This window comes from Carcharodon carcharias, chromosome 3 (assembly GCF_017639515.1).
Source record: "Carcharodon carcharias isolate sCarCar2 chromosome 3, sCarCar2.pri, whole genome shotgun sequence".
Taxonomy (NCBI): Eukaryota; Metazoa; Chordata; class Chondrichthyes; order Lamniformes; family Lamnidae; genus Carcharodon; species Carcharodon carcharias.
In genome coordinates, this window is record NC_054469.1 from 402,184 (window position 1) to 428,370 (window position 26,187).

Consider the following 26,187-nt stretch of genomic DNA (forward strand, 5'->3'; position numbering starts at 1 on the left):
GGTGAGGGTGGGTTGGGGTGTGTTTGGGGTTCTGGTTGGGGTGGGTTTGGGGTTCTGGTTGGGGTCGGGGTGGGTTTGGGGTTCTGGTTGGGGTGGTGGTGTGGGGTTTTGGTTGGGGTGGTGGTGTGGGGTTCTGGTTGGGGTGGTGGTGTGGGGTTCTGGTTGGGGTGGTGGTGTGGGGTTCTGGTTGGGGTGGTGTTGTGGGGTTCTGGTTGGGGTGGTGTTGTGGGGTTCTGGTTGGGGTGGTGGTGTGGGGTTCTGGTTGGGGTGGTGGTGTGGGGTTCTGGTTGGGGTGGTGGTGTGGGGTTCTGGTTGGGGTGGTAGTGTGGGGTTCTGGTTGGGGTGGTGGTGTGGGGTTCTGGTTGGGGTTGGGTTGGGGTTCTGGTTGGGGTGGGGTTGGGGTTGGGGTGTGTTTGGGGTTCTGGTTGGGGTCGGGGTGGGTTTGGGGTTCTGGTTGGGGTGGGTTTGGGGTTCTGGTTCGGGTTGGGATGGGTTTGGGGTTCTGGTGTTGGGGAGGGGTTGGTGTTCTGGTGTGGTTGGGGTTCTGGTGGGGGGGTGGGATTGGGGTTCTGGTGGGGTTGGCGTTCTGGTGGGTTTGGGGTTCTGGTGTTGGAAGCGTTGGGATGGGTTTGGTGTTCTATTTGAGGTGGGTGTGGGGTTCTGGTTGGGGTGGGTGTGGAGTTCTGGTTGGGGTGGGGGTGTGGGGTTCTGGTTGTGGTGGGTTTGGGGTTCTGGTTGGGGTAGGGTTGGGGTTCTGGTTGGGGTGGGGTTGGGGTTCTGGTTGTGGTTCTGGTGGGGGTGGGGTTCTGGGAGCGGGGAGAGGGGTTGGGGTGGGTTTGGGGATTCTGGTTGGGGTGGGTTTGGGGATTCTGGTTGGGGTGGGTTTGGGGATTCTGGTTGGGGTGGGTTTGGTGTGCTGGTTGGGGTGGGTTTGGTGTGCTGGTTGGGGTGGGTTTGGTGTTCTGGTTGGGGTGGGGTTGGTGTTCTGGTTGGGGTGGGGTTGGGGTTCTGGTGGGTGTGGGATTCTGGGTGCGGGGAGAGGAGTTGGGGTGGGTTTGGGGATTCTGGTGGGGGTGGGTTTGGTGTTCTGGTGAGGGTGGGGTTCTGGGTGCGAGGAGAGGGGTTGGGGTGGGTTTGGGGGTTCTGGTGGGGGTGGGGTTCTGGGTGCAGCGGGAGGGGGGTTGTGGTGGGTTTGGTGTTCTGGTGGGGTTGGGGCTCTGGGTGCGGGGAGAGGGTTAGGGTGAATTTGGGGGTTCTGGTGGGGGTGTGTTTGGGGGTTCTGGTGGGGGTGGGTTTGGGGTTCTGGATGCGGGGAGAGGGGTTGGGGTGTGTTTGGGGTTCTGGTTGGGGTGGGTTTGGGGTTCTGGGTGCGGGGAGAGGGATTGGGGTGGGTTTGGGGTTCTGGTTGGGGTGGGGTTGTGGTTCTGGTTGGGGTGGGTTTGGGGTTCTGGTGGGGGTGGGTTTGGGGTTCTGGTTGGGGTGGGTTTGGGGTTCTGGTGGGGGTGGGGTTCTGGGTGCGGGGAGAGGGTTTAGGGTGGGATTGGGTATTCTGGTGGTCTTGGGGTTGGTGTTCTGGTGAGGGTGGGGTTCTGGGTGCGGGGAGAGGGGTTGGGGTGGGTTTGGGGGTTCTGGTGGGCGTGGGGTTCTGGGTGCAGCGGGAGGGGGGTTGGGGTGAGTTTGGGGGTTCTGGTGGGGGTGGGTTTGGGGGTTCTGGTGGGGGTGGGGTTGGGGTTCTGGTGGGGGTGGGGTTGGGGGTTCTGGTGGGGGTGGGGTTGGGGTTCTGGTTGGGGTGGGTTTGGGGTTCTGGGTGCGGGGATAGGGGTTGGGGTGGGTTTGGGGTTCTGGTTGGGATTGGGTTGTGGTTCTGGTTGGGGTGGGTTTGGCGTTCTGTTGGGTGTGGGTTTGGGATTCTGGTTGGGGTGGGCTTGGGGATCTGTTGGGGGTGGGTTTGGGGTTCTGGTTGGGGTGGTTTTGGGGTTCTGGTTGGGGTGTGGTTCTGGGTGCGGGGAGAGGGGTTGGGGTGGGTTTGGGGATTCTGGTGGGGGTGTGGTTCTGGGTGCGGGGAGAGGGGTTGGGGTGGGTTTGGGGATTCTGGGGGGGGGTGGGATTGGGGTTCTGGTAGGGGTTCTGGTTGGGGTGGGGTTTGGGGTTCTGGTTGGGGTTCTGGTGGGGTCCTGGGTGCGGGGAGAGGGGTTGGGGTGGGTTTGGGGGTTCTGGTGGGGGTGGGTTTGGGGGTTCTGGTGGGGGTGGGTTTGGGGGTTCTGGTGGGGGTGGGGTTGGTGTTCTGGTTGGGGTGGGTGTGGGTTTTTGGTTGGGGTTCTGGTTGGGGTAGGTGTGGGGTTCTGGTTGGGGTGGGGTTGGTGTTCTGGTTGGGGTGGGTTTGGGGTCCTGGTTGGGGTGGGTTTGGGGTCCTGGTTGGGGTGGGTTTGGGGTCCTGGTTGGGGTAGGTTTGGGGTCCTGGTTGGGGTGGGTTTGGGGTTCTGGTTGGGGTGGGTTTGGGGTTCTGGTTGGGGTGGGTTTGGGGTTCTGGTAGGGGTGGGTTTGGTGTTCTGGTTGGGGTGGGTGTGGGGTTCTGGTTGGGGTGGGTGTGGGGTTCTGGTTGGGGTGGGGTTGGGGTTCTGGTTTGGGTTCTGGTGGGGGTGGGGTTCTGGGTGCGGGAAGAGGGGTTGGTGTGGGTTTGGGGGTTCTGGCTGGGGTGGGTTTGGTGTTCTGGTTGGGGTGGGTTTGGGATTCTGGTTGGGGTGGGTTTGGGGTTCTGGTTGGGATGGGTTTGGGGTTCTGGTTGGGGTTGGGGTTCGGGTGGGGTTGGGGTGGGTTTGGGGTTCTGGTGTTGGGGAGGTGTTGTGGTTCTGGTGGGAGTGGGGTTCTGGTGGGGGTGGGGTTGGGGTTGGGGTGGGTTTGGGGTTCTGGTTGGGGTGGGTTTGGTGTTCTGGGTGGGGTTGGTGTTCTGGTTGGGGTGGGGTTGGGGTTCTGGTTGGGGTGGGGTTGGGGTTCTGGTTAGCGTGGGTTTGGGGTTCTGGTTGGGGTGGGTGTGGGGTTCTGGTTGGGGTGGGTTTGGTGTTCTGGTTGGGGTGGTTTTGGTGTTCTGGTTGGGGTGGTTGTGGGGTTCTAGTTGGGGTGGGTTTGGTGTTCTGGTTGGGGTGGGTGTGGGGTTCTGGTTGGTGTTCTGGTTGGGGTGGGTGTGGGGTTCTGGTTGGGGTGGGTTTGGGGTTCTGGTTGGGGTGGGTTTGGGGTTCTGGGTGCGGGGAGAGGGATTGGGGTGGGTTTGGGGTTCTGGTTGGGGTGGGGTTGTGGTTCTGGTTGGGGTGGGTTTGGGGTTCCGGTGGGGGTGGGTTTGGGGTTCTGGTGGGGGTGGGGTTCTGGGTGCGGGGAGAGGGTTTGGGGTGGGATTGGATATTCTGGTGGTCTTGGGGTTGGTGTTCTGGTGAGGGTGGGGTTCTGGGTGCAGGGAGAGGGGTTGGGGTGGGTTTGGGGGTTCTGGTGGGTGTGGGGTTCTGGGTGCAGCGGGAGGGGGGTTGGGGTGAGTTTGGGGGTTCTGGTGGGGGTGAGTTTGGGGGTTCTGGTGGGGGTGGGTTTGGGGGTTCTGGTGTGGGTGGGGTTGGGGTTCTGGTGGGGGTGGGTTTGGGGGTTCTGGTGGGGGTGGGGTTGGGGTTCTGGTTGGGGTGGGTTTGGGGTTCTGGGTGCGGGGAGAGGGGTTGGGGTGGGTTTGGGGTTCTGGTTGGGGTGGGGTTGTGGTTCTGGTTGGGGTGGGTTTGGCGTTCTGTTGGGTGTGGGTTTGGGGTTCTGGTGGGGGTGGGTTTGGGGGTTCTGGTGGGGGTGGGTTTGGGGGTTCTGGTGGGGGTGGGGTTGGGGTTGTGGTGGGGGTGGGTTTGGGGGTTCTGGTGGGGGTGGGGTTGGGGTTCTGGTTGGGGTGGGTTTGGGGTTCTGGGTGCGGGGAGAGGGGTTGGGGTGGGTTTGGGGTTCTGGTTGGGGTGGGGTTGTGGTTCTGGTTGGGGTGGGTTTGGCGTTCTGTTGGGTGTGGGTTTGGTGTTCTGGTTGGGGTGGGTTTGGGGATCTGTTGGGGGTGGGTTTGGGGTTCTGGTTGGGGTGGTTTTGGGGTTCTGGTTGGGGTGTGGTTCTGGGTGCGGGGAGAGGGGTTGGGGTGGGTTTGGGGATTCTGGTGGGGGTGTGGTTCTGGGTGCGGGGAGAGGGGTTGGGGTGGGTTTGGGGATTCTGGTGGGGGTGGGATTGGGGTTCTGGTTGGGGTTCTGGTTGGGGTGGGGTTTGGGGTTCTGGTTGGGGTTCTGGTGGGGTCCTGGGTGCGGGGAGAGGGGTTGGGGTGGGTTTGGGGGTTCGGGTTGGGGTGGGTTTGGGGGTTCTGGTGGGGGTGGGTTTGGTGTTCTGGTTGGGGTGGGTGTGGGGTTTTGGGTGGGGTTCTGGTTGGGGTAGGTGTGGGGTTCTGGTTGGGGTGGGGTTGGTGTTCTGGTTGGGGTGGGGTTGGTGTTCTGGTTGGGGTGGGGTTGGTGTTTTGGTTGGGGTGGGGTTGGTGTTCTGGTTGGGGTGGGGTTGGTGTTCTGGTTGGGGTGGGGTTGGTGTTCTGGTTGGGGTTGGTGTTCTGGTTGGGGTGGAGTTGGTGTTCTGGTTGGGGTGGGGTTGGGGTTCTGGTTGGCGTGGGTTTGGGGTTCTGGTTGGGGTGGGTGTGGGGTTCTGGTTGGGGTTCTGGTTGGGGTAGGTGTGGGGTTCTGGTTGGGGTGGGGTTGGTGTTCTGGTTGGGGTGGGGTTGGTGTTCTGGTTGGGGTGGGGTTGGTGTTTTGGTTGGGGTGGGGTTGGTGTTCTGGTTGGGGTGGGGTTGGTGTTCTGGTTGGGGTGGGGTTGGTGTTCTGGTTGGGGTGGGGTTGGTGTTCTGGTTGGGGTGGGGTTGGGGTTCTGGTTGGCGTGGGTTTGGGGTTCTGGTTGGGGTGGGTGTGGGGTTCTGGTTGGGGTGGGTTTGGTGTTCTGGTTGGGGTGGGTGTGGGGTTCTAGTTGGGGTGGGTTTGGTGTTCTGGTTGGGGTGGGTGTGGGGTTCTGGTTGGTGTTCTGGTTGGGGTGGGTGTGGGGTTCTGGTTGGGGTGGGTGTGGGGTTCTGGTTGGGGTGGGTGTGGGGTTCTAGTTGGGGTGGGTGTGGGGTTCTGGTTGGGGTGGGTGTTGGGTTCTGGTTGGTGTTCTGGTTGGGGTGGGTGTGGGGTTCTGGTTGGGGTGGGTTTGGGGTTCTGGTTGGGTGGGTTTGGTGTTCTGGTGGTGGAAACGTTGGGATGTGTTTGGTGTTCTGGTGGGGGTGGGGTTGGGGTTCTGGGTGCGGGGAGAGGGGTTGGGGTGGGTTTGGTGTTCTGGTGGGGGTGGGTTTGGGGTTCTGGTTGGGGTGGGTGTGGGGTTCTGGTTGGGGTGGGTGTGGGGTTCTGGTTGGGGTGGGTGTGGGGTTCTGGTTGGGGTGGGTTTTGGTGTTCTGGTTGGGGTGGGGTTGGGGTTCTGGTGGTGGAGACGTTGGGATGTGTTTGGTGTTCTGGTGGGTGTGGGGTTCTGGGTGCGGGGAGAGGGGTTGGGGTGGGTTTGGGGTTCTGGTTGGGGTGGGTTTGGGGTTCTGGTTGGGGTGGGTTTGGGGTTCTGGTTGTGGTGGGTTTGGTGTTTTGGTGGTGGAGACGTTGGGATGTGTTTGGTGTTCTGGTGGGGGTGGGGTTGGGGCTCTGGTTGGGGTGGGTGTGGGGCTCTGGTTGGGGTGGGTGTGGGGCTCTGGTTGGGGTGGGTGTGGGGCTCTGGTTGGGGTGGGTGTGAGGCTCTGGTTGGGGTGGGGGTGGGTGTGGGGCTCTGGTTGGTGTGGGTGTGGGGTTCTGATTGGGGTGGGTGTGGGGTTCTGGTTAGGATGTGTTTGGTGTTCTGGTGGGGGTGAGTTTGGTGTTCTGGTGGTGGAGACGTTGGGATGTGTTTGGGGTTCTGGTGGGGGTGGGGTTGGGGTTCTGGGTGCGGGGAGAGGGGTTGGGGTGGGTTTGGGGGTTCTGGTGGGGGTGGGGGTGGGGCTCTGGGTGTGGGGAGAGGGGTTGGGGTGGTTTTGGGGGTTCTGGTGGGGGTGGGGTTGGGGTTCTGGTGGGGGTGGGTTTGGGGGTTCTGGTGGGGGTGGGGTTGGGGTTCTGGTTGGGGTGGGTTTGGGGTTCTGGGTGCGGGGAGAGGGGTTGGGGTGGGTTTGGGGTTCTGGTTGGGGTGGGGTTGTGGTTCTGGTTGGGGTGGGTTTGGCGTTCTGTTGGGTGTGGGTTTGGGGTTCTGGTGGGGGTGGGTTTGGGGGTTCTGGTGGGGGTGGGTTTGGGGGTTCTGGTGGGGGTGGGGTTGGGGTTCTGGTGGGGGTGGGTTTGGGGGTTCTGGTGGGGGTGGGGTTGGGGTTCTGGTTGGGGTGGGTTTGGGGTTCTGGGTGCGGGGAGAGGGGTTGGGGTGGGTTTGGGGTTCTGGTTGGGGTGGGGTTGTGGTTCTGGTTGGGGTGGGTTTGGCGTTCTGTTGGGTGTGGGTTTGGTGTTCTGGTTGGGGTGGGTTTGGGGATCTGTTGGGGGTGGGTTTGGGGTTCTGGTTGGGGTGGTTTTGGGGTTCTGGTTGGGGTGTGGTTCTGGGTGTGGGGAGAGGGGTTGGGGTGGTTTTGGGGGTTCTGGTGGGGGTGGGGCTCTGGGTGCAGGGAGAGGGGTTGGGGTGGGTTTGGGGTTCTGGTGGTGGAGACGTTGGGATGTGTTTGGTGTTCTGGTGGGGGTGGGGTTGGGGTTCTGGGTGCGGGGAGAGGGGTTGGGGTGGGGTTGGGGTTCCAGGTGCGGGGAGAGGGGTTGGGGTGGGGTTGGGGTTCTGGTTGCGGGGTGAGGGGTTGGGGTGGGGTTGGGGTTCTGGGTGCGGGGAGAAGGGGTTGGGGTGGGGTTGGGGCTCTAGGTGTGGGGAGAGGGGTTGGGGTGGGTTTGGGGGTTTTGGGTGCGGAGAGAGGGGTTGGGGTGGGTTTGGGGGTTCTGGTGGGGGTGGGGTTGGGGTTCTGGGTGCGGGGAGAGGGGTTGGGGTGGGGATGGGGTTCTGGTGGGGGTGGGGTTGGGGTTCTGGGTGCGGGGAGAGGGGTTGGGGTGGGGTTGGGGTTCTGGGTGCGGGGAGAGGGGTTGGGGTGGGGTTGGGGTTCTGGGTGTGGGGAGAGGGGTTGGGGTGGGTTTGGGGGTTCTGGTGGGGGTGGGGCTCTGGGTGCGGGGAGAGGGGTTGGGGTGGGTTTGGGGGTTCTGGTGGGGGTGGGACTCTGGGTCCGGGGAGAGGGGTTGGGGTGGGTTTGGGGGTTCTGGTGGGGGTGGGGGTGGGGCTCTGGGTGCGGGGAGAGGGGTTGGGGTGGGTTTGGGGGTTCTGGGTGCGGGGAGCGGGGTTGGGGTGGGTTTGGGGGTTCTGGGTGCGGGGAGAGGGGTTGGGGTGTGTTTGGGGGTTCTGGTGGGGGTGGGGATGGTGTTCTGGGTGCGGGGAGAGGGGTTGGGGTGGGGGAGGGGGTTCTGGTGGGGGTGGGGTTGGGGTTCTGGGTGCGGGGAGAGGGGTTGGGGTGGGTTTGGGGGTTCTGGGTGCGGGGAGAGGGGTTGGGGTGGGTTTGGGGGTTCTGGTGGGGTTGGGGTTCTGGGTGCGGGGAGAGGGGTTGGGGTGGGGTTGGGGCTCTGGGTGCGGGGAGAGGGGTTGGGGTGGGGTTGGGGTTCTGGGTGCGGGGGAGAAGGTTTGGGGTGGGTTTGGGGGTTCTGGGTGCGGGGAGAGGGGTTGGGGTGGGGGTGGGGCTCTGGGTGCGGGGAGAGGGGTTGGGGTGGGGTTGGGGTTCTGGGTGCGGGGAGAGGGGTTGGGGTGGGGTTGGGGTTCTGGGTGCGGGGAGAGGGGTTGGGGTGGGGTTGGGGGCTCTGGGTGCGGGGAGAGGGGTTGGGGTGGGTTTGGGGGTTCTGGTGGGGGTGGGGCTCTGGGTGCGGGGAGAGGGGTTGGGGTGGGGTTGGGGTTCTGGGTGCGGGGAGAGGGGTTGGGGTGGGTTTGGGGTTCTGGTGGGGGTGGGGCTCTGGGTGCAGGGAGAGGGGTTGGGGTGGGTTTGGGGGTTCTGGGTGCGGGGAGAGGGGTTGGGGTGGGTTTGGGGGTTCTGGTGGGGTTGGGGTTCTGGGTGCGGGGAGAGGGGTTGGGGTGGGGTTGGGGCTCTGGGTGCGGGGAGAGGGGTTGGGGTGGGGTTGGGGTTCTGGGTGCGGGGAGAGGTGTAGGGGTGGGGTTGGGGTTCTGGGTGCGGGGAGAGGGGTTGGGTGGAGTTGGGGTTCTGGGTGCGGGGAGAGGGGTTGGGGTGGGGTTGGGGGCTCTGGGTGCGGGGAGAGGGGTTGGGGTGGGTTTGGGGGTTCTGGTGGGGGTGGGGCTCTGGGTGCGGGGAGAGGGGTTGGGGTGGGGTTGGGGTTCTGGGTGCGGGGAGAGGGGTTGGGGTGGGTTTGGGGGTTCTGGTGGGGGTGGGGCTCTGGGTGCGGGGAGAGGGGTTGGGGTGAGTTTGGGGGTTCCGGTGGGGGTGGGTTTGGGGGTTCTGGGTGCGGGGAGAGGGGTTGGGGTGGGTTTGGGGGTTCTGGGTGCGGGGAGAGGGGTTGGGGTGGGTTTGGGGTTCTGGGTGCGGGGAGAAGGTTTGGGGTGGGTTTGGGGGTTCTGGGTGCGGGGAGAAGGTTTGGGGTGGGTTTGGGGGTTCTGGTGGGGGTGTGGTTGGGGTTCTGGGTGCGGGGAGAGGGGTTGGGGTGGGTTTTGGGGGTTCTGTGTGCGGGGAGAGGGGTTGGGGTGGGTTTGGGTGTTCTGGGTGCGGGGAGAGGGGTTGGGGTAGGTTTGGGGGTTCTGGGTGCGGGGAGAGGGGTTGGGGTGGGTTTGGGGGTTCTGGTGGGGGTGTGGTTGGGGCTCTGGGTGCGGGGAGAGGGGTTGGGGTGAGTTTGGGGGTTCCGGTGGGGGTGGGTTTGGGGGTTCTGGGTGCGGGGAGAGGGGTTGGGGTGGGTTTGGGGGTTCTGGGTGCGGGGAGAGGGGTTGGGGTGGGTTTGGGGGTTCTGGGTGCGGGGAGAAGGTTTGGGGTGGGTTTGGGGGTTCTGGGTGCGGGGAGAAGGTTTGGGGTGGGTTTGGGGGTTCTGGTGGGGGTGTGGTTGGGGTTCTGGGTGCGGGGAGAGGGGTTGGGGTGGGTTTGGGGGTTCTGGGTGCACGGAGAGGGTTTGGGGTGGGTTTTGGGGTTCTGGTGGGGGTGGGGATGGTGTTCTGGGTGCGGGGAGAGGGGTTGGGGTGGGTTTGGGGGTTCTGGTGGGGGTGGGGCTCTGGGTGCGGGGAGAGGGGTTGGGGTGGGTTTGGGGGTTCTGGTGGGGGTGGGGCTCTGTGTGCGGGGAGAGGGGTTGGGGTGGGGTTGGGGGCTCTGGGTGCGGGGAGAGGGGTTGGGGTGGGTTTGGGGGTTCTGGTGGGGGTGGGGCTCTGGGTGCAGGGAGAGGGGTTGGGGTGGGTTTGGGGGCTCTGGGTGTGGGGAGAGGGGTTGGGGTGGGTTTGGGGGTTCTGGTGGGGGTGGGGCTCTGGGTGCAGGGAGAGGGGTTGGGGTGGGTTTGGGGGTTCTGGGTGCGGGGAGAGGGGTTGGGGTGGGTTTGGGGGTTCTGGTGGGGGTGGGGCTCTGGGTGCGGGGAGAGGGGTTGGGGTGGATTTGGGGGTTCTGGGTGCGGGGAGAGGGGTTGGGGTGGGTTTGGGGGTTCTGGGTGCGGGGAGAGGGGTTGGGGTGGGTTTGGGGGTTCTGGTGGGGGTGGGGTTCTGGGTGCGGGGAGAAGGTTTGGGGTGGGTTTGGGGGTTCTGGGTGCGGGGAGAGGGGTTGGGGTGGGTTTGGGGGTTCTGGTGGGGGTGGGGTTCTGGGTGCGGGCAGAGGGGTTGGGGTGGGTTTGGGGGTTCTGGGTGCGGGGAGAGGGGTTGGGGTGGGTTTGGGGGTTCTGGTGGGGGTGGGGTTCTGGGTGCGGGGAGAGGGGTTGGGGTGGGTTTGGGGGTTCTGGGTGCGGGGAGAGGGGTTGGGGTGGGTTTGGGGGTTCTGGGTGCGGGGAGAGGGGTTGGGGTGGGTTTGGGGGTTCTGGTGGGGGTGGGGCTCTGGGTGCGGGGAGAGGGGTTGGGGTGGATTTGGGGGTTCTGGGTGCGGGGAGAGGGGTTGGGGTGGGTTTGGGGGTTCTGGTGGGGGTGGGGCTCTGGGTGCGGGGAGAGGGGTTGGGGTGGGTTTGGGGGTTCTGGGTGCGGGGAGAGGGGTTGGGGTGGGTTTGGGGGTTCTGGTGGGGGTGGGGTTCTGGGTGCGGGGAGAAGGTTTGGGGTGGGTTTGGGGGTTCTGGGTGCTGGGAGAGGGGTTGGGGTGGGTTTGGGGGTTCTGGTGGGTGTGGGGCTCTGGGTGCGGGGAGAAGGGTTGGGGTGGGTTTGGGGGTTCTGGGTGCAGCGGGAGGGGGCAGTTGATGGAATTTGGACTGGGGGTTTCAGGACTGGTTTAATGTTTTGATCTGTTTTGCAGTTGGATTGTCCGTTGGCGATGGAAAGGATTAAGGAGGATCGTCCGATCACAATCAAGGATGACAAGGGAAATCTGAATCGCTGCATTGCAGATATTGTGTCGGTGAGGCTGACCTTGGCCAGAGGTCACTCCAGCAAGGGAGTGACCAGTAACACTCTGTCCCTATCGCGCGCGCTCTCTCTCTCTCTCTCTGCATTCACACTGACTCGGTGTATTTCCCTATCTCCGTAGCTCTTCATTACTGTCATGGATAAACTGCGTCTCGAGATCCGAGCCATGGATGAGGTAAGGAGCTGTTGTTGATGGACGAGGTATGTTGGGAGGTTAGTGGGTATTTTCTGAACGACATCGTCATGAGAAAGTGAAGCCAGGACACCAGAGTTACACTAAGATGGTAGGGCACAGGGTTAGAGGGCTACAGGTTCAGGGTGCGAGAGGGCATTTGGTTGTTGGCAGCAGGACTGAGAGGTATGTCCAGGTTTATAGCCAGTACTGAAATAGACAACATTGTTAATGCTGAGAAAAGTCTCTGTGAATATTGCGAATACACTGTTTTCCCCCCCCCACCCCCCCCAACTCCCCGGAGGTGCCCCAGCACTGCCCTGTGCCTCCCTCCGCCCGTCACTGCCCTGTGCCTCCCTCCGCCCGTCACTGCCCTGTGCCTCCCTCCGCCCGTCACTGCCCTGTGCCTCCCTCCGCCCGTCACTGCCCTGTGCCTCCCTCCGCCCGTCACTGCCCTGTGCCTCCCTCCGCCCGTCACTACCCTGTGCCTCCCTCCGCCCGTCACTGCCCTGTGCCTCCCTCCGCCCGTCACTGCCCTGTGCCTCCCTCCGCCCGTCACTGCCCTGTGCCTCCCTCCGCCCGTCACTGCCCTGTGCCTCCCTCCGCCCGTCACTGCCCTGTGCCTCCCTCAGCCCGTCACTGCCCTGTGCCTCCCTCCGCCCGTCACTGCCCTGTGCCTCCCTCAGCCCGGCAGTGCTGGAATACTTGGGAACAATTCATTTCTGGATTGGAGTATTTTCTGGATTATACATTGACATTAGAATGCCTAGCCACAGTCTGTGAACTGGATATAAACGTGGAGGTAAATACTTACTTGAAGCATTAAACAGTGATAAATCCTTGGAAAGCAACACTATAAATAGTTACAAAACAAAAACAAAAACAGAATTACCTGGAAAAACTCAGCAGGTCTGGCAGCATCGGCGGAGGAGAAAAGAGTTGACGTTTCGAGTCCTCATGACCCTTCGACAGAACTTGAGTTCGAGTCCAAGAAAGAGTTGAAATATAAGCTGGTTTAAGGTGTGTGTTTTTGGGGGGGGGGGGGCAGAGAGAGAGAGTGAGAGAGAGAAGTGGAGGGGGTTGGTGTGGTTGTAGGGACAAACAAGCAGTGATAGAAGCAGATCATCAAAAGATGTCAACCACAATAAAACAAAAGAACACACAGGTGTTAAAGTTAAAGTTGGTGATATTATCTAAACGAATGTGCTAATTAAGAATGGGTGGCAGGGCACTCAAGGTATAGCTCTAGTGGGGGTGGGGAGAGCATAAAAGATTTTAAAAAATGTTTTTAAAAATAATGGAAATAGGTGGGAAAAGGAAAATCTATATAATTTATTGGAAAAAAAAAGGAAGGGGGAAACAGAAAGGGGGTGGGGATGGGGGAGGGAGCTCACGACCTAAAGTTGTTGAATTCAATATTCAGTCCGGAAGGCTGTAAAGTGCCTAGTCGGAAGATGAGGTGTTGTTCCTCCAGTTTGCGTTGGGCTTCACTGGAACAATGCAGCAGGCCAAGGACAGACATGTGGGCAAGAGAGCAGGGTGGAGTGTTAAAATGGCAAGCGATAGGGAGGTTTGGGTCATTCTTGCGGACAGACCGCAGGTGTTCTGCAAAGCAGTCGCCCAGTTTACGTTTGGTCTCTCCAATGTAGAGGAGACCACATTGGGAGCAACGAATACAGTAGACTAAGTTGGGGGAAATGCAAGTGAAATTCTGCCTCACTTGAAAGGAGTGTTTGGGCCTTGGACGGTGAGGAGAGAGGAAATGAAGGGGCAAGTGTTACATCTTCTGCGTGGGCATGGGGTGGTGCCATAGGTGAGGGTTGAGGAGTAGGGGGTGATGGAGGAGTGGACCAGGGTGTCCCGGAGGGAGCGATCCCTACGGAATGCCGATAGGGGGGATGAAGGGAAGATGTGTTTGGTGGTGGCATCATGCTGGAGTTGGCGGAAATGGCGGAGGATGATCCTTTGAATGCGGAGGCTGGGATAAATAGTTTTTCTGTCAAATGCTGTATCTTTCATGTTTCCATCTCCAGAGCACTCGCTGTATTAAATTGATGCTGCCAGTTGCTCGGATCGGCTCAAAGTATTTCCAGAAAGCTGGTGTTTCCGAGCTGTAGATTTTCAAGTGGAGAGGTTAGAGTTTATACAGCACCTTTATCACAATGAAACATCCCAAACTGCACTACAAAACAGCAGCAGTATAAAACACATTTTGACACCAAGCCACATAAGCAGATATTAGACCTGATAATCCAAATCCTGGTCACATTGGGATGTTTTGAGGAGTTTCGAAGATAAGGAAAGAGGTAGAGAGGTGTAAGGAGGGCATTCCAAACCTTGTAGCCTAGGCAGCTGAAGGTATAATGATTAAAATGAGGGATGCTCGAGAGGCCAGAATTAGAAGAGCACAGATATCTCTGAGAGCTGAGGGGTGGAGGAAGTTACAGAGATAGGAAGGGGCAAGGTCATGGAGGGATTTGAAAACAAGGATAAGAACTTAAAATCATGACGCTGCTTAACCAGGAGCCAGGGTAGATCAGAAAGCACAGGGGTGAATCATGAACAGAGCTTAGGATAAGTTAGGAAACAGACAGAGTTTTTGATGACCTCAAGCTTGTGAAGAATAGAGCATGGAATATTGACCAAGAGTGCATTGGAATAGGCAAGTGTGGAGGCAGGGCCATCCCGAGAGGGCTGTGTACACTGTGCGGGGGCCGGGGGCTGTATACGCCGTGCGGGGGCTGTGTACGCCGTGCGGGGGCCAGGGGCCGTATACACCGTGTGGGGGCTGTGTACGCCGTGCGGGGGCTGTGTACGCCGTGCGGGGTCTGTGTAGGCTGTGCGGGGGCTGGGGGCTGTGTACGCTGTGCGGGGTCTGTGTACGCTGTGCGGGGGCTGGGGGCTGTGTACGCTGTGCGGGGGCTGTGTACACTGTGCGGGGGCTGTGTACGCTGTGCGGGGGCTGTGTACGCTGTGCGGGGGCCGGGGGCTGTGTACGCTGTGCGGGGGCTGTGTACGCTGTGCGGGGGCCGGGGTCTGTGTACGCTGTGCGGGGTCTGTGTACGCTGTGCGGGGGCTGTGTACGCTGTGCGGGGGCTGTGTACGCTGTGCGGGGGCTGTGTACGCTGTGCAGGGGCTGTGTACGCTGTGCGGGGGCTGTGTATGCTGTGCGGGGGCTGGGGGCTGTGTACGCTGTGCGGGGTCTGTGTACGCTGTGCGGGGGCCGTGTACGCTGTGCGGGGGCCGGGGGCTGTGTACGCTGTGCGGGGGCTGTGTACGCTGTGCGGGGGCTGTGTACGCTGTGCGGGGGCTGTGTACGCTGTGCGGGGGCTGTGTACGCTGCGCGGGGGCTGTGTACGCTGCGCGGGGGCTGTGTACGCTGCGCGGGGGCTGTGTACGCTGTGCGGGGGCTGTGTACGCTGTGCGGGGTCCGGGGGCTGTGTACGCTGTGCGGGGTCTGTGGTCTGTGTACGCTGTGCGGGGTCCGGGGGCCGTGTACACTGTGCGGGGGCTGTGTACGCTGTGCGGGGTCCGGGGGCTGTGTAAGCTGTGCGGGGTCCGGGGGCTGTGTACGCTGTGCGGGGGCCGGAGGCTGTGTACACTGTGCTGGGGCCGGGGGCTGTGTACACTGTGCGGGGGCTGTGTTCGCTGTGCGGGGGCCGGGGACTGTGTACACTGTCCGGGGGCCGGGGGCTGTGTGGATCCTCCATGATTCCAGTGATTCCTGAAAGATCACCACTCACGCCTCCACTATCTCTTCAGCTATCTCCTTCAGAACTCTGGGGTGTAATCTATCTGGTCCAGGTGATTTATCCACCTTCAGACCTTTGAGTTTTCCTAGCACCTTCTCCTTGGTAATGGCCACCATTCTCATCTCTGCCCCCCCGACTCTCTTGAACTTTGGGGATGTCACTCATGTCTTCCACTGTGAAGACTGACACAAAGTACCTATTCAATTCCTCCGCCATTTCTTTGTTCCCCACTACTACTTCTCCAGCGTCATTTTCCAGCGGCCCAATGTCCACTTTTCCCTCTCTCTTACCCTTTATATATCTAAAAAAAACTCTTGCAATCTTCTTTTAGATTACTGGCTAGTTTACCCTCATACTTAACCTTCTCCCTCCTTCTTTCTTTTTTAGCTGTCCTACTAGTGGGAACACCTTCTCAACATCGACCCTGTCAAGCTCCCTCAGTACCTTGTACGTTTCAATAAGATCACCCTTCATTCTCCTAAATGCTAATGAATAAAGGCCTAACCTGTTTAGCTGTTCTTGATAAGTCAACCCCTTCATCCCAGGAATCAGCCTAGTGAATCTCTTTTAAACTGCCTCCAAAGCCAGTACATCTTTCCTAAAATACAGGAACCAAAACTGCTCACAGTTCTCCAGGTGCAGCCTCACCAACACCCTGGACAGCTCTAACAAGACTTCCCTATTTTTAAACTCCAGCCTCCTAGCAATACAGGCCAAAATTCCATTTGCTGCCTTAATTACTTGCTGCACCTACATGCTAACCTTTTGTGTTCCATGCACACGAACACCCAGATCCCTCCGTGCTGCATTTTTTGGAGCCTTTCTCCATTTAAATAATAGTCTGTCTTTTGATTCTTCCTACTAAAGTGCATGACCTCACACTTTCCTACATTAAACTCCGTCTGCCAAGTTTTCTCCCACTCACTCAACCTGCCTATATCCCCTTGCAGATTCCTTATGTCCCCATCACAACATTCCCTCCCACCTATTTTTGTATCGTCAGCAAATTTGGATACATTACACTTTGCCCCCTCCTCCAAGTCATTAATAAAGATGGTAAATAATTGAGGCCCTAGGATTGATCCTTGTGGCACTCCACTAGTTACATCTTTCTAACCTGAAAAAAACCTATTAATGCTGACTGACTGTCTTCTGTGTCTTAACCAATCCTCAATCCATGCTAATACATTATCCCCAATACCATGAGATCCTATCTTGTGCAATACCCTTTTATGTGGCACCTTATCGAATGCCTGCTGATTCCCCTTTATCAACTCTGCTTGTTATATCCTCAAAGAACTCTAGCAAATTTGTCAATCCTGATTTCCCTTTTCAAAACCATGTTGACTCTGTTTGATTGTGTTAAGCTTTGCTAAATGGCCTGCTATTTCTTCCCTAATAATGAACTCCAGCATTCTCCCAACAACAGATGTTAGGCTGACTGGCCTATAGTTTCCTGCTTTTTGTCTCCCTCCCTTGAACAGAGGCATCACATTAACGGTTTTCCAATTTCCTGGGACTCTCCTGGAATCCAGTGAGTTCTGGAATATTTTGACCAATGTCCCCACTATCCCTGCAGCCACTTCCTTTAAAATCCTTGGGTGCAGGTCATCAGGTCCTGGTGACTTGTCTGCCTTTAGTCCCATTAGTTTGTCAAATACTTTGTCCCTTGTGATAGAGACAGTTACAAGATCTTTCCTCCCATTAACTCCTCGCTTATCTGATATCTTTGGGATGTTTATAATGTCCTTCACCATGAAGACCAATGCAAAATATTGGTTTAAATTATCTGCCATTTCCCTGTTTCCCGTTATCAGTTCTCCACTCACATCCTCCAAGGGTCCCATGGTCACTCTGGCCACTCTCTATTTATATACCTATAGAGGATCTTGCTGTTTGTTTTTATATTTCTTGCTAGTTTACTTTCATAATCAATTTTCTCCCTCTTTATTAGCTTTTTAGTCATCTGCTGCTGGTTCCTAAAAAAAATCCCCAATCCTCTGGCCTACCTTCAGGACACTTTGTCTTTGCTGCAAAGAACAGTATCTATTCCCCTAACTATGCTATCCCCTATTCCTACTACATTTCTCATTTCTCCCTCCATTTGAATGGCGCTCTGTACCACGGTGCTGTGGTCAGTTCGCTCATCCTGCAGTCTGTGGCCTCGTCCACAATGGGAGCAAGAACCTCATACCTATTGGACAAGGGCACTGGCTGAGGCTTCTCCAAAGCTAAATTCTGGATCCCCATACCTACCTCACTTGCAGTCACACCCTCCTGTCCCTGACCACGATCCAAATTTGATGCAATTAATCTAAGGGGTGTGGCTGCCTCCTGAAGCAGTGTCCAGGTAACTCTCCTGGAGTTACTTTGAGTGCTGCCAAATTCTTTTATTTTTCAACCTCTGCCCTCCAGACTCATCCAGCAATTTTCTACTTCCATTTCATTTCTGATTTTGTCCCAACTGAATCTACTCTCAGGTCCTCATCCCCCTCCCAAAGTAGTTTAAACCCTCCGCAAGGAATTTAGTCTTGGTTCTGCTTCTCGAACCTAACCTTGTAACTAAATTCCCTCATGACTGGAACCATTCTGGTAAATCTCCTCCGCATTCATAGTCACCATTACTGAGACAAGTTTTAATTACAGATTTATTAGTTGAATTTAAATTCCACCAGCTGCCATACCATGAAGAGGTTTGAATGCATGACCCAGAGCATGAGCCTGGGCCTCTGGCTTACTAGCTGAGTGATATTACCACTAGGCCATTGCCCCCCCCAGTAGATGCTCTGTGGTGACAGGAATAATCTGATGTGAACAATGTATTATTCTGCTGCTAAGCTGAGGCTGTGCCTTCTGAAGGCCACAGAATCTGACTGGAACGAAGGAATCAGTGGCTCAGGTCAGTCAGAGTTACATTGTAGTTTGGTCTGGGAATTTTACAGATTACATGCCATTTGGCAGTTTCAGGCTATGTCTTTTAAAATGGTTTGTCAACTTTAATAAATTGGTGAATAGGATGTAGAGGGGCCTCTGAAATCCCATGAAAGTCAGTGTCAAGTGTTAGTGTTGCTGCTGCAGGTGTGGCCTCCACTGATCAGCAGTAACTGTGGTTCTATCCAGCTACAGGTGTGACCATGTGTCGCAGCAATGGTGATAGCCAAATAAAGAGTGGGTAATTCAGAATGATGTTGATGGAATTGGATAGTGCATTCAATGTGCCCATTCTGTTACCTGTGGACAGCACAGCATTCAGCCTAAATTTAACACCTTCCCCAGATCCAGCCTGATCTCCGGGAGCTCATGGAGACGATGAATCGAATGAGTAATCTGCCAACGGATTTTGAGGGAAAGGAGAGAGTCGATCAGTGGTGAGTTTTGGAGTGAATCCCTGTGGCAGTGGGATTAGTTTCGGATTGATACAGGGCTATGGGGAGAGAGTGGGGCAGTGGGATTAGATTGGGATTGATACAGGGCTATGGGGAGAGAGTGGGGCAGTGGGATTAGTTTGGGATTGATACAGGGCTATGGGGAGAGAGTGGGGCAGTGGGATTAGTTTGGGGATTGATCCAGGCTATGGGGAGAGAGCAGGGCAGTGGGATTAGTTTGGGATTGATACAGGGCTATGGGGAGAGAGTGGGGCAGTGGGATTAGTTTGAGATTGATACAGGGCTATGGGGAGAGAGCGGGACAGTGGGATTAGTTTGGGGATTGATACAGGGCTATGGGGAGAGAGTGGGGCAGTGGGATTAGTTTGGGGATTGATACAGGGCTATGGGGAGAGAGCAGGGCAGTGGGATTAGTTTGGGGATTGATACAGGGCTATGGGAAGAGAGTGGGACAGCGGGGCAGTGGGATTAGTTTGAGATTGATACAGGGCTATGGGGAGAGAGTGGGTCAGTGGGATTATTTTGGATTGATACAGGGCTATGGGGAGAGAGTGGGGCAGTGGGATGAGTTTGGGGATTGATACAGGGCTATGGGGAGAGAGTGGGGCAGTGGGATTAGATTGGGATTGATACAGGGCTATGGGGAAAGAGCGGGACAGTGGGATTAGTTTGGGGATTGATACAGGGCTATGGGGAGAGAGCGGGGCAGTGGGATTAGTTTGGGGATTGATACAGGGCTATGGGGAGAGAGCGGGGCAGTGGGATTATTTTGGATTGATACAGGGCTATGGGGAGAGAGTGAGGCAGTGGGATTAGTTTGGGATTGATACAGGGCTATGGGGAGAGAGTGAGGCAGTGGGATTAGTTTGGGATTGATACAGGGCTATGGGGAGAGAGTGGGACAGTGAGATTAGTTTGGGGATTGATACAGGGCTATGGGGAGAGAGTGGGGCAGTGGGATTAGTTTGGGGATTGATACAGCGCTATGGGGAGAGAGTGGGGCAGTGGGATTAGTTTGGGGATCGATACAGGGCTATGGGGAGAGAGTGGGGCAGTGGGATTAGTTTGGGGATTGATACAGGGCTATGGGGAGAGAGCGGGACAGCGGGGCAGTGGGATTAGTTTGGGGATTGATACAGGGCTATGGGGAGAGAGTGGGGCAGTGGGATTAGATTGGGATTGATGCAGGGCTATGGGGAAAGAGCGGGACAGTGGGATTAGTTTGGGGATTGATACAGGGCTATGGGGAGAGAGCGGGACAGTGGGATTAGTTTGGGGATTGATACAGGGCTATGGAGAGAGAGCGGGGCAGTGGGATTATTATGGATTGTGACAGGGCTATGGGGAGAGAGTGGGGCAGTGGGATTAGTTTGGGATTGATACAGGGCTATGGGGAGAGATTGAGGCAGTGGGATTAGTTTGGGATTGATACAGGGCTATGGGGAGAGAGTGGGGCAGTGGGATTAGTTTGGGATTGATACAGGGCTATGGGGAGAGAGTGGGGCAGTGGGATTAGTTTGGGGACTGATACAGGGCTATGGGGAGAGAGTGGGGCAGTGGGATTAGTTTGGGGATTGATACAGGGCTATGGGGAGAGAGTGGGGCAGTGGGATTAGTTTGGGGACTGATACAGGGCTATGGGGAGAGTGTGGGGCAGTGGGATTAGTTTGGGATTGATACAGGGCTATGGGGAGAGAGTGGGACAGTGGGATTAGTTTGGGGATTGATACAGGGCTATGGGGAGAGAGTGGGGCAGTGGGATTAGTTTGGGGATTGATACAGGGCTATGGGGAGAGAGCAGGGCAGTGGGATTAGTTTGGGATTGATACAGGGCTATGGGGAGAGAGTGAAGCAGTGGGATTAGTTTGGGATTGATACAGGGCTATGGGGAGAGAGTGGGGCAGTGGGATTAGTTTGGGATTGATACAGGGCTATGGGGAGAGATTGAGGCAGTGGGATTAGTTTGGGATTGATACAGGGCTATGGGGAGAGAGTGGGGCAGTGGGATTAGTTTGGGATTGATACAGGGCTATGGGGAGAGAGTGGGGCAGTGGGATTAGTTTGGGATTGATACAGGGCTATGGGGAGACAAGGATAGTGGAGAGGGAAAGCTAGCTACTGGGGGTGGAGGAGAGTTCTATGGTGTTAACCCCAATGCTGAATGAGCACTGACTCACTATAGTTATACAGAGGAAGAGGGGGGATTTCTCTGTTGTTTGGATGTGGTCACTTGGTTTGCTGCAGTGTTGTGGTGTTCTACAGGCTACAGAAGCTCAGTGGAATGTCAGCCTCAGATGAATTGGACGATACCCAAGTGCGTCAGATGCTGTTTGACTTGGAGTCTGCCTATAACTCATTCAACAGGTTTCTGCATTCTTCATAAAGAGCTTCTCGTGGAGTGCAGCCCTGGAAACACCCCAGTGGATTCTCCTTTCACATTCACACTCTGATAGTTCCTGAGATCCTCCAACCATCTGATCTTTTCAAACTACCGAGTGGAATTCCCTCACATACACCTCCTTCCTCTTTCTGTGATTCCTGTTTTCCACAAGGAATGCAAGGTGTTCATGTCTCTCTGTCTTGGTGTAGGTATAGTATCGGCTGTAAGATAGATCTGCCATGTTTTTTTCTGGCCTTTGTATGATTGCTTTGATTTCTCTGAATAAAATGGAAGCTAATTCTCATTCTCGGTATGGTTTTTGGGTTGTCCCATTCTGAAAGCCACTGATGTTTGTTCAGTAAATATCTGTGTGAAGTGTATTTAACTGCTTGCTGTCAAGGTGATTTTTGCTAAAATTAGCTTTCACTTAAACAGCGTCACAATTACTTGGCTAGTCAGTTTCTATTGGACAACAAAGGCTCAGGTACACAAAAATGAATTTGTTGCTTAAGCATTCTGATTCGCTGATTAATTCATGTAAGAGATTTCAAAATTCCAGGAGGGACACCTCTGAAATACCTCAGGATTTTTAAAATTCATTCACGGGGTGTAGGCTTCGCTGACTGGGCCAGCATTTATTGCCCATCCCTAATTGCCCTTGAGAAGGTGGTGGTGAGCTGCCTTCTTGAACCCCTGCTGTCCATGTGGTGTAGGTACACCCACAGTGCTGTTAGGGAGGGAGTTCCAGGATTTTGACCCAGCGACAGTGAAGGAATGGTGATATATTTCCAAGTCAGGATGGTGAGTGACTTGGAGGGGATCTTCCAGGTGGTGGTGTTCCCATCTATCTGCTGCCCTTGTCCTTCTAAATGGTAGTGGTCATGGGTTTGGATGGTGCTGTCTAAGAAGCCTTGTTGAATTCCTGCAGTGTATCTTGTAGATGGTACACACTGCTGCTACTGTGCGTCAGTGGTGGAGGGAGTGAATGTTTGTGGATGGGGTGCCAATCAAGTGGGCTGCTTTGTCCTGGATGGTGTCAAGCTTCTTGAGTGTTGTTGGAGCTGCACTCATCCAGGCAAGTGGGGAGTATTCCATCACACTCCTGACTTTTGCCTTGTAGATGGTGGGCAGGCTTTGGGGAGTCAGGAGGTGAGTTACTCATTGCAGGATTCCCAGCCTCTGATCTCTTGTAGCCACAGTATTTATGTGGCTAGTCCAGTTCAGTTTCTGGTTAATGGTAATCCCCAGGATGTTGATAGTGGGGGATTCAGTGGTGGTAATGGAATTTAATGTCAAGTCACCTGCCTGGTTTGTGAGAGTAGCTGAGAAACACAGGTCATTGTGATGAAGTTTGATGGGAGGAATGAGGACAGAGAATTTGAACAATTACAATTTTAAGGAGAATGCAGAGAGAGAAGTGATGCTGTATGTACACAGATCATTGAAGATGACAGGACAAGATGAGGAGGCCGTTTAAAAAAAAGCCATATGGGATCCTCAGCTTTATAAATAGAGGCATAGAGCACCAAACCAAGGAAGGTTTGCTAAATTATGTACCAATGGTTCGGCCATAGCTTTTTATTTGTTTATGGAGTGTGGGCGTCACTGCAAGGCCAGCGTTTATTGCCCATCCCCAGTTGCCTTTGAGAAGATGGACTGTTGTGTCCAATTCTGGGCAGTGCTCTTCAGGAAGGATATGAAGATCTCAGAGGGTGCAGAGGAGATCTATTAGAATGCTTCCAGGGAATAGTGACTTCAGAGATCTGGAGAGACTGGACAAGCTGGAATTCTTATCTTCAGGTCTGAGAAGAATAAGGGGATATTAATTGAGGTGTTCAAAACCATGAGGGGTTTTGATAGAGTAAAAAATGAGAAACTGTTTCCAATGGCAGGAGGGTCAGTGACCAAGACACAGAATCTCACAGTGCAGAAGAGGCCCTTCGGCCCATCAAGTCTGCACCAACATGTGAGAAACACCTGACCTACCTACCTAATCCCATTTACCAGCACTTGGCCCATAGTCTTGAATGTTATGATGTGCCAAGTGCTCATCCAGGTACTTTTTAAAGGATGTGAGGCAACCCGCCTCCACCACCCTCCCAGGCAGCGCATTCCAGACAATCACCACCCTCTGTGTAAAAAAGCTTTTCCTCAAATCCCCCCTAAACCTCCTGCCCCTCACCTTGAACTTATGTCCCCTTGTGACTGACCCTTCAACTAAGGGGAACAGCTGCTCCCTATCCACTCTGTCCATGCCCCTCATAATCTTGTACACCTCAATCAGGTAGCCCCTCAGTCTTCTCTGCTCCAACGAAAACAACCCAAGTCTATCCAAACTCTCTTCATAACTTAAATGTTTCATCCCAGTCAACACGCTGGTGAATCTCCTCTGCACCCCCTCCAGTGCAATCACATCCTTCCTATAATGTGGCAACCAGAACTGCACACACTACTCTAGCTGTGGCCTCAACAAGGTTCTATAAAACTCCAACATGACCTCCCTACTTTTGTAATCTATGCCTCGATTGATAAAGGCAAGTGTCCCATATGCCTTTTTCATTGCCCCACTAACATGCCCCTCTGCCTTCAGAGATCTATGGACACACAGGCCAAGGTCCCTTTGTTCCTCAGAACTTCCTGGTGTCATGCTGTTCATTGAATACTTCCTTGTCAAATTACTCCTTCCAACGTGTATTACCTCACACACACTTTTCAGGGTTAAATTCCATTTGACACTTATCTGCCCATTTGACCATCCCGTCTATATCTTCCTGTAGCCCAAGACACTCAACATCACTGTTAACCACCCGGCCAATTTTTGTGTTATCCGCAAACTTCCTAATCCTACCCCCCACATAGTCATCTATGTTGTTTATATAAATGACAAATAATAGGGGACCCAGCCCAGATCCCTGTGGTACGCCACTGGACACTGGCTTCCAATCACTAAACCATCCTTCTGTCGTCACCCTCTGTCTCCTACAATGAAGCCAATTTTGAATCCACCTTATCAAATTACCCTGTATCCCATGTGCATTTGCCTTCTTTATAAGTCTCCCATGTGGGACCTTGTCAAAGGCTTTGCTGAAATCCATATAAACTACATCAACTGCACTACCCTCATCTACATACCTGGTTACCTCCTCAAAACATTCAATCAAATCTGTTAGGCATGATCTCCCTCTGACAAAGCCATGCTGACTATCCCTGATCAAACCTTGCCTCTCCAAGTGGAGATAGATGCTCTCCTTCAGAAATTTCTCCAATAGTTTCCCTCCCACTGACGTGAGACTGGCCTGTAGCTCCCTGTCTTATCTCTGCAACCCTTCTTAAATAGCGGAACCACATTAGCTGTTCTCCAGTCCTCTGGCACCTCCCCCTTGGCCAGAGAGGAATTAAAAATTTGTGTCAGAGCCCCTGTGATCTCCTCCCTTGCCTCCCTCAGCAGTCTGGGACACAAATCATCCGGACCTGGAGATTTGTCCACTTTTAAGCCTGCCAACACCTCCAATACCTTGTCACTCCATATACCAATTTGCTTAAGAATTTTGCAGTCTCTCTCCCCGAGTTCGATACCTTCATCCTCATTTTCTTGGGTGAAGACGGATGTGAAGTATTCATTCAACACTCCAGCAATGTCCTCTGACTCCACCCATCGATTTCCCCCTTGGTCCCTTATGGGCCCTACTCTTTCCCTGGTTATCCTCTTCCCGTTGATGTGGAATATCTTGGGATTTTCCCTACTTTTACCAGCCAGAGCTTTCTCATATCCCCTCTTTGCTCTCATTGCTTTCTTAAGCTCCACCCTGCACTGCCTGTACTCCACTAATGCCTCTGCTGATTTGCTTCCCTTGTACCTGCTAAAAGCCTCTCTTCCTTCTCATCGTAACCTGAATATCTCTGGTCATCCATGGTTCTCTGGGCTTGTTACTCCTTATTACTCTTTAAAATAAAAGCAAAATACTGCAGTTGCTGGAGATCTGAAATAACAGCAGAAAATGCTGGAAAAACTCAGCATGTCTGACAGCATCTGTAGAGAAACAGAGTTAACGTTTTGCGTCCGATATGCTGCGCTTAATGAGGTTGTCCCTACATTGGGGAAACCAAGCGCAGACTGGGGAATGCTTTGTAGAACATCTTCGCTCAGTCCATAAGTATGACCCTGACGTTCTGGTTGCTTGCCATTCCAGTTCACTGTCTTGCTGTCATGCTCACATTCCTGACATTACCCTGCTACAGTGTTCCAGTGAATCCTAACACAAGCTGGAGGAACAGCCCCTCATTGCTGATTATGCACTTTACAGCCTTCTGAACTCAACACTGAGTTCAATAACTTCAGACCATGAACTCTAAATTCATTTTGAATTTTCAGTCTCTCCCCACAAAACCACCACCACCGTGCACCGCCCCCCCACCCCCGACTAATGTTTCATGTCTCATGTTTTTGCTTTCAAACAGAGCTGAACTTTATTTTCCTATTAATGCCTACTCAGGACCAAACATACATACAAACATATGAATTAGGAGCAGGATTAGGCCACTCTGCTCCTCGAGCCTGCTCCGCCATTCAATAAGATCATGGCTGATCTGAATGTAACCTCAACTCCACATTCCCGCCTACCCCCGATAACCTTTCACCTCCTTGGTAATCAAGAATCTATCCACCCTGTCCATGCCCCTCATTATCTTGTACACCTCGATCAGGTCGCCTCTCAGTCTTCTCTGCTCCAATGAAAACAACCCAAGTCTATCCAACCTCTCTTCATAACTTAAATGTTTCATCCCAGGCAACATCCTGGTGAATCTCCTCTGCGCCCCCTCCAGTGCAATCACATCCTTCCTGTAACATGACTTCCCTTTCACAGAACCATGTTGACTCTGCCTGATGGCTCTGCTATATCAACTCTAATAATGGCTTCTAACGTTTTCCCTGTGACAGATGTTAGGCTGACAGGCCGGTAGTTTCCCACTTTCTGACTCCCTCCCTTCTTGAATAAAGGAGTTACGTTCAATATGTTCCAAACTAACGGAACCTTCACCGACTTTGAAGAATTTTGGAAAATTAAAAGCAATGCATCAACTGTCTAGCACAGGGATAATGGGCTGAATGGCCAGAGAGACAGCACAGGGATAATGGGCTGAATGGCCAGAGAGACAGCACAGGGATAATGGGCTGAATGGCCAAAGAGACAGCACAGGGATAATGGGCTGAATGGCCAGAGAGACAGCACAGGGATAATGGGCTGAATGGCCAGAGAGACAGCACAGGGATAATGGGCTGAATGGCCAGAGAGACAGCACAGGGATAATGGGCTGAATGGCCAGAGAGACAGCACAGGGATAATGGGCTGAATGGCCAGAGAGACAGCACAGGGATAATGGGCTGAATGGCCAGAGAGACAGCACAGGGATAATGGGCTGAATGGCCAAGAGACAGCACAGGGATAATGGGCTGAATGGCCAAAGAGACAGCACAGGGATAATGGGCTGAATGGCCAGAGAGACAGCACAGGGATAATGGGCTGAATGGCCAGAGAGACAGCACAGGGATAATGGGCTGAATGGCCAGATTCCGGGCGGGTCACATGGTGCCCATCTGTGGGCAAGGCTGACCTTTGACACCCGCGCTAGAGCGCAGGCGCCAGACCTCCGGCCTGCGCCGTTACCAGGACAACCGGGGAGCCCGGAGAGAAACTGAGAGAGAGAGAGAGAGACACGGGCAGGGGGAGAGTGACCGGGGGGACAGGGGCCGGAATGTGAGGGACGGACACGGACCGCGGACCGATCCAGGATCCAGGATCCAGGATGAGTGAGGCCGAGGTGGATGATCACATCAACCGGAAATATCAACTGAAGAGACGGCTGGGAAAAGGGGTAAGGGGGGGGGGGGGG

At 55.5% G+C, this 26,187-nt stretch overlaps 2 protein-coding genes across 7 annotated transcripts in view; both read left to right on the plus strand.

Annotated features, from left to right (window-relative positions):
• Positions 1–20,599, plus strand: part of vps28 (VPS28 subunit of ESCRT-I) — a 47,825-nt gene extending 27,226 nt beyond the window's left edge. For all 5 annotated transcript variants that reach the window (XM_041183140.1, XM_041183138.1, XM_041183141.1 and 2 more), the window contains exons 7-10: positions 10,496–10,597; positions 10,727–10,780; positions 17,806–17,897; positions 20,178–20,599. In XM_041183140.1, coding sequence (XP_041039074.1) covers positions 10,496–10,597; positions 10,727–10,780; positions 17,806–17,897; positions 20,178–20,298 — 369 coding nt within the window. In that variant the 3' untranslated portion in view covers positions 20,299–20,599. The remainder of the gene's footprint in view (positions 1–10,495; positions 10,598–10,726; positions 10,781–17,805; positions 17,898–20,177) is intronic.
• A 5,396-nt stretch (positions 20,600–25,995) lies between these two features.
• mapk15 (mitogen-activated protein kinase 15) overlaps positions 25,996–26,187 on the plus strand; it is a 159,176-nt gene continuing 158,984 nt past the window's right edge. For both annotated transcript variants that reach the window (XM_041185156.1, XM_041185157.1), the window contains exon 1: positions 25,996–26,169. In XM_041185156.1, coding sequence (XP_041041090.1) covers positions 26,101–26,169 — 69 coding nt within the window. In that variant the 5' untranslated portion in view covers positions 25,996–26,100. The remainder of the gene's footprint in view (positions 26,170–26,187) is intronic.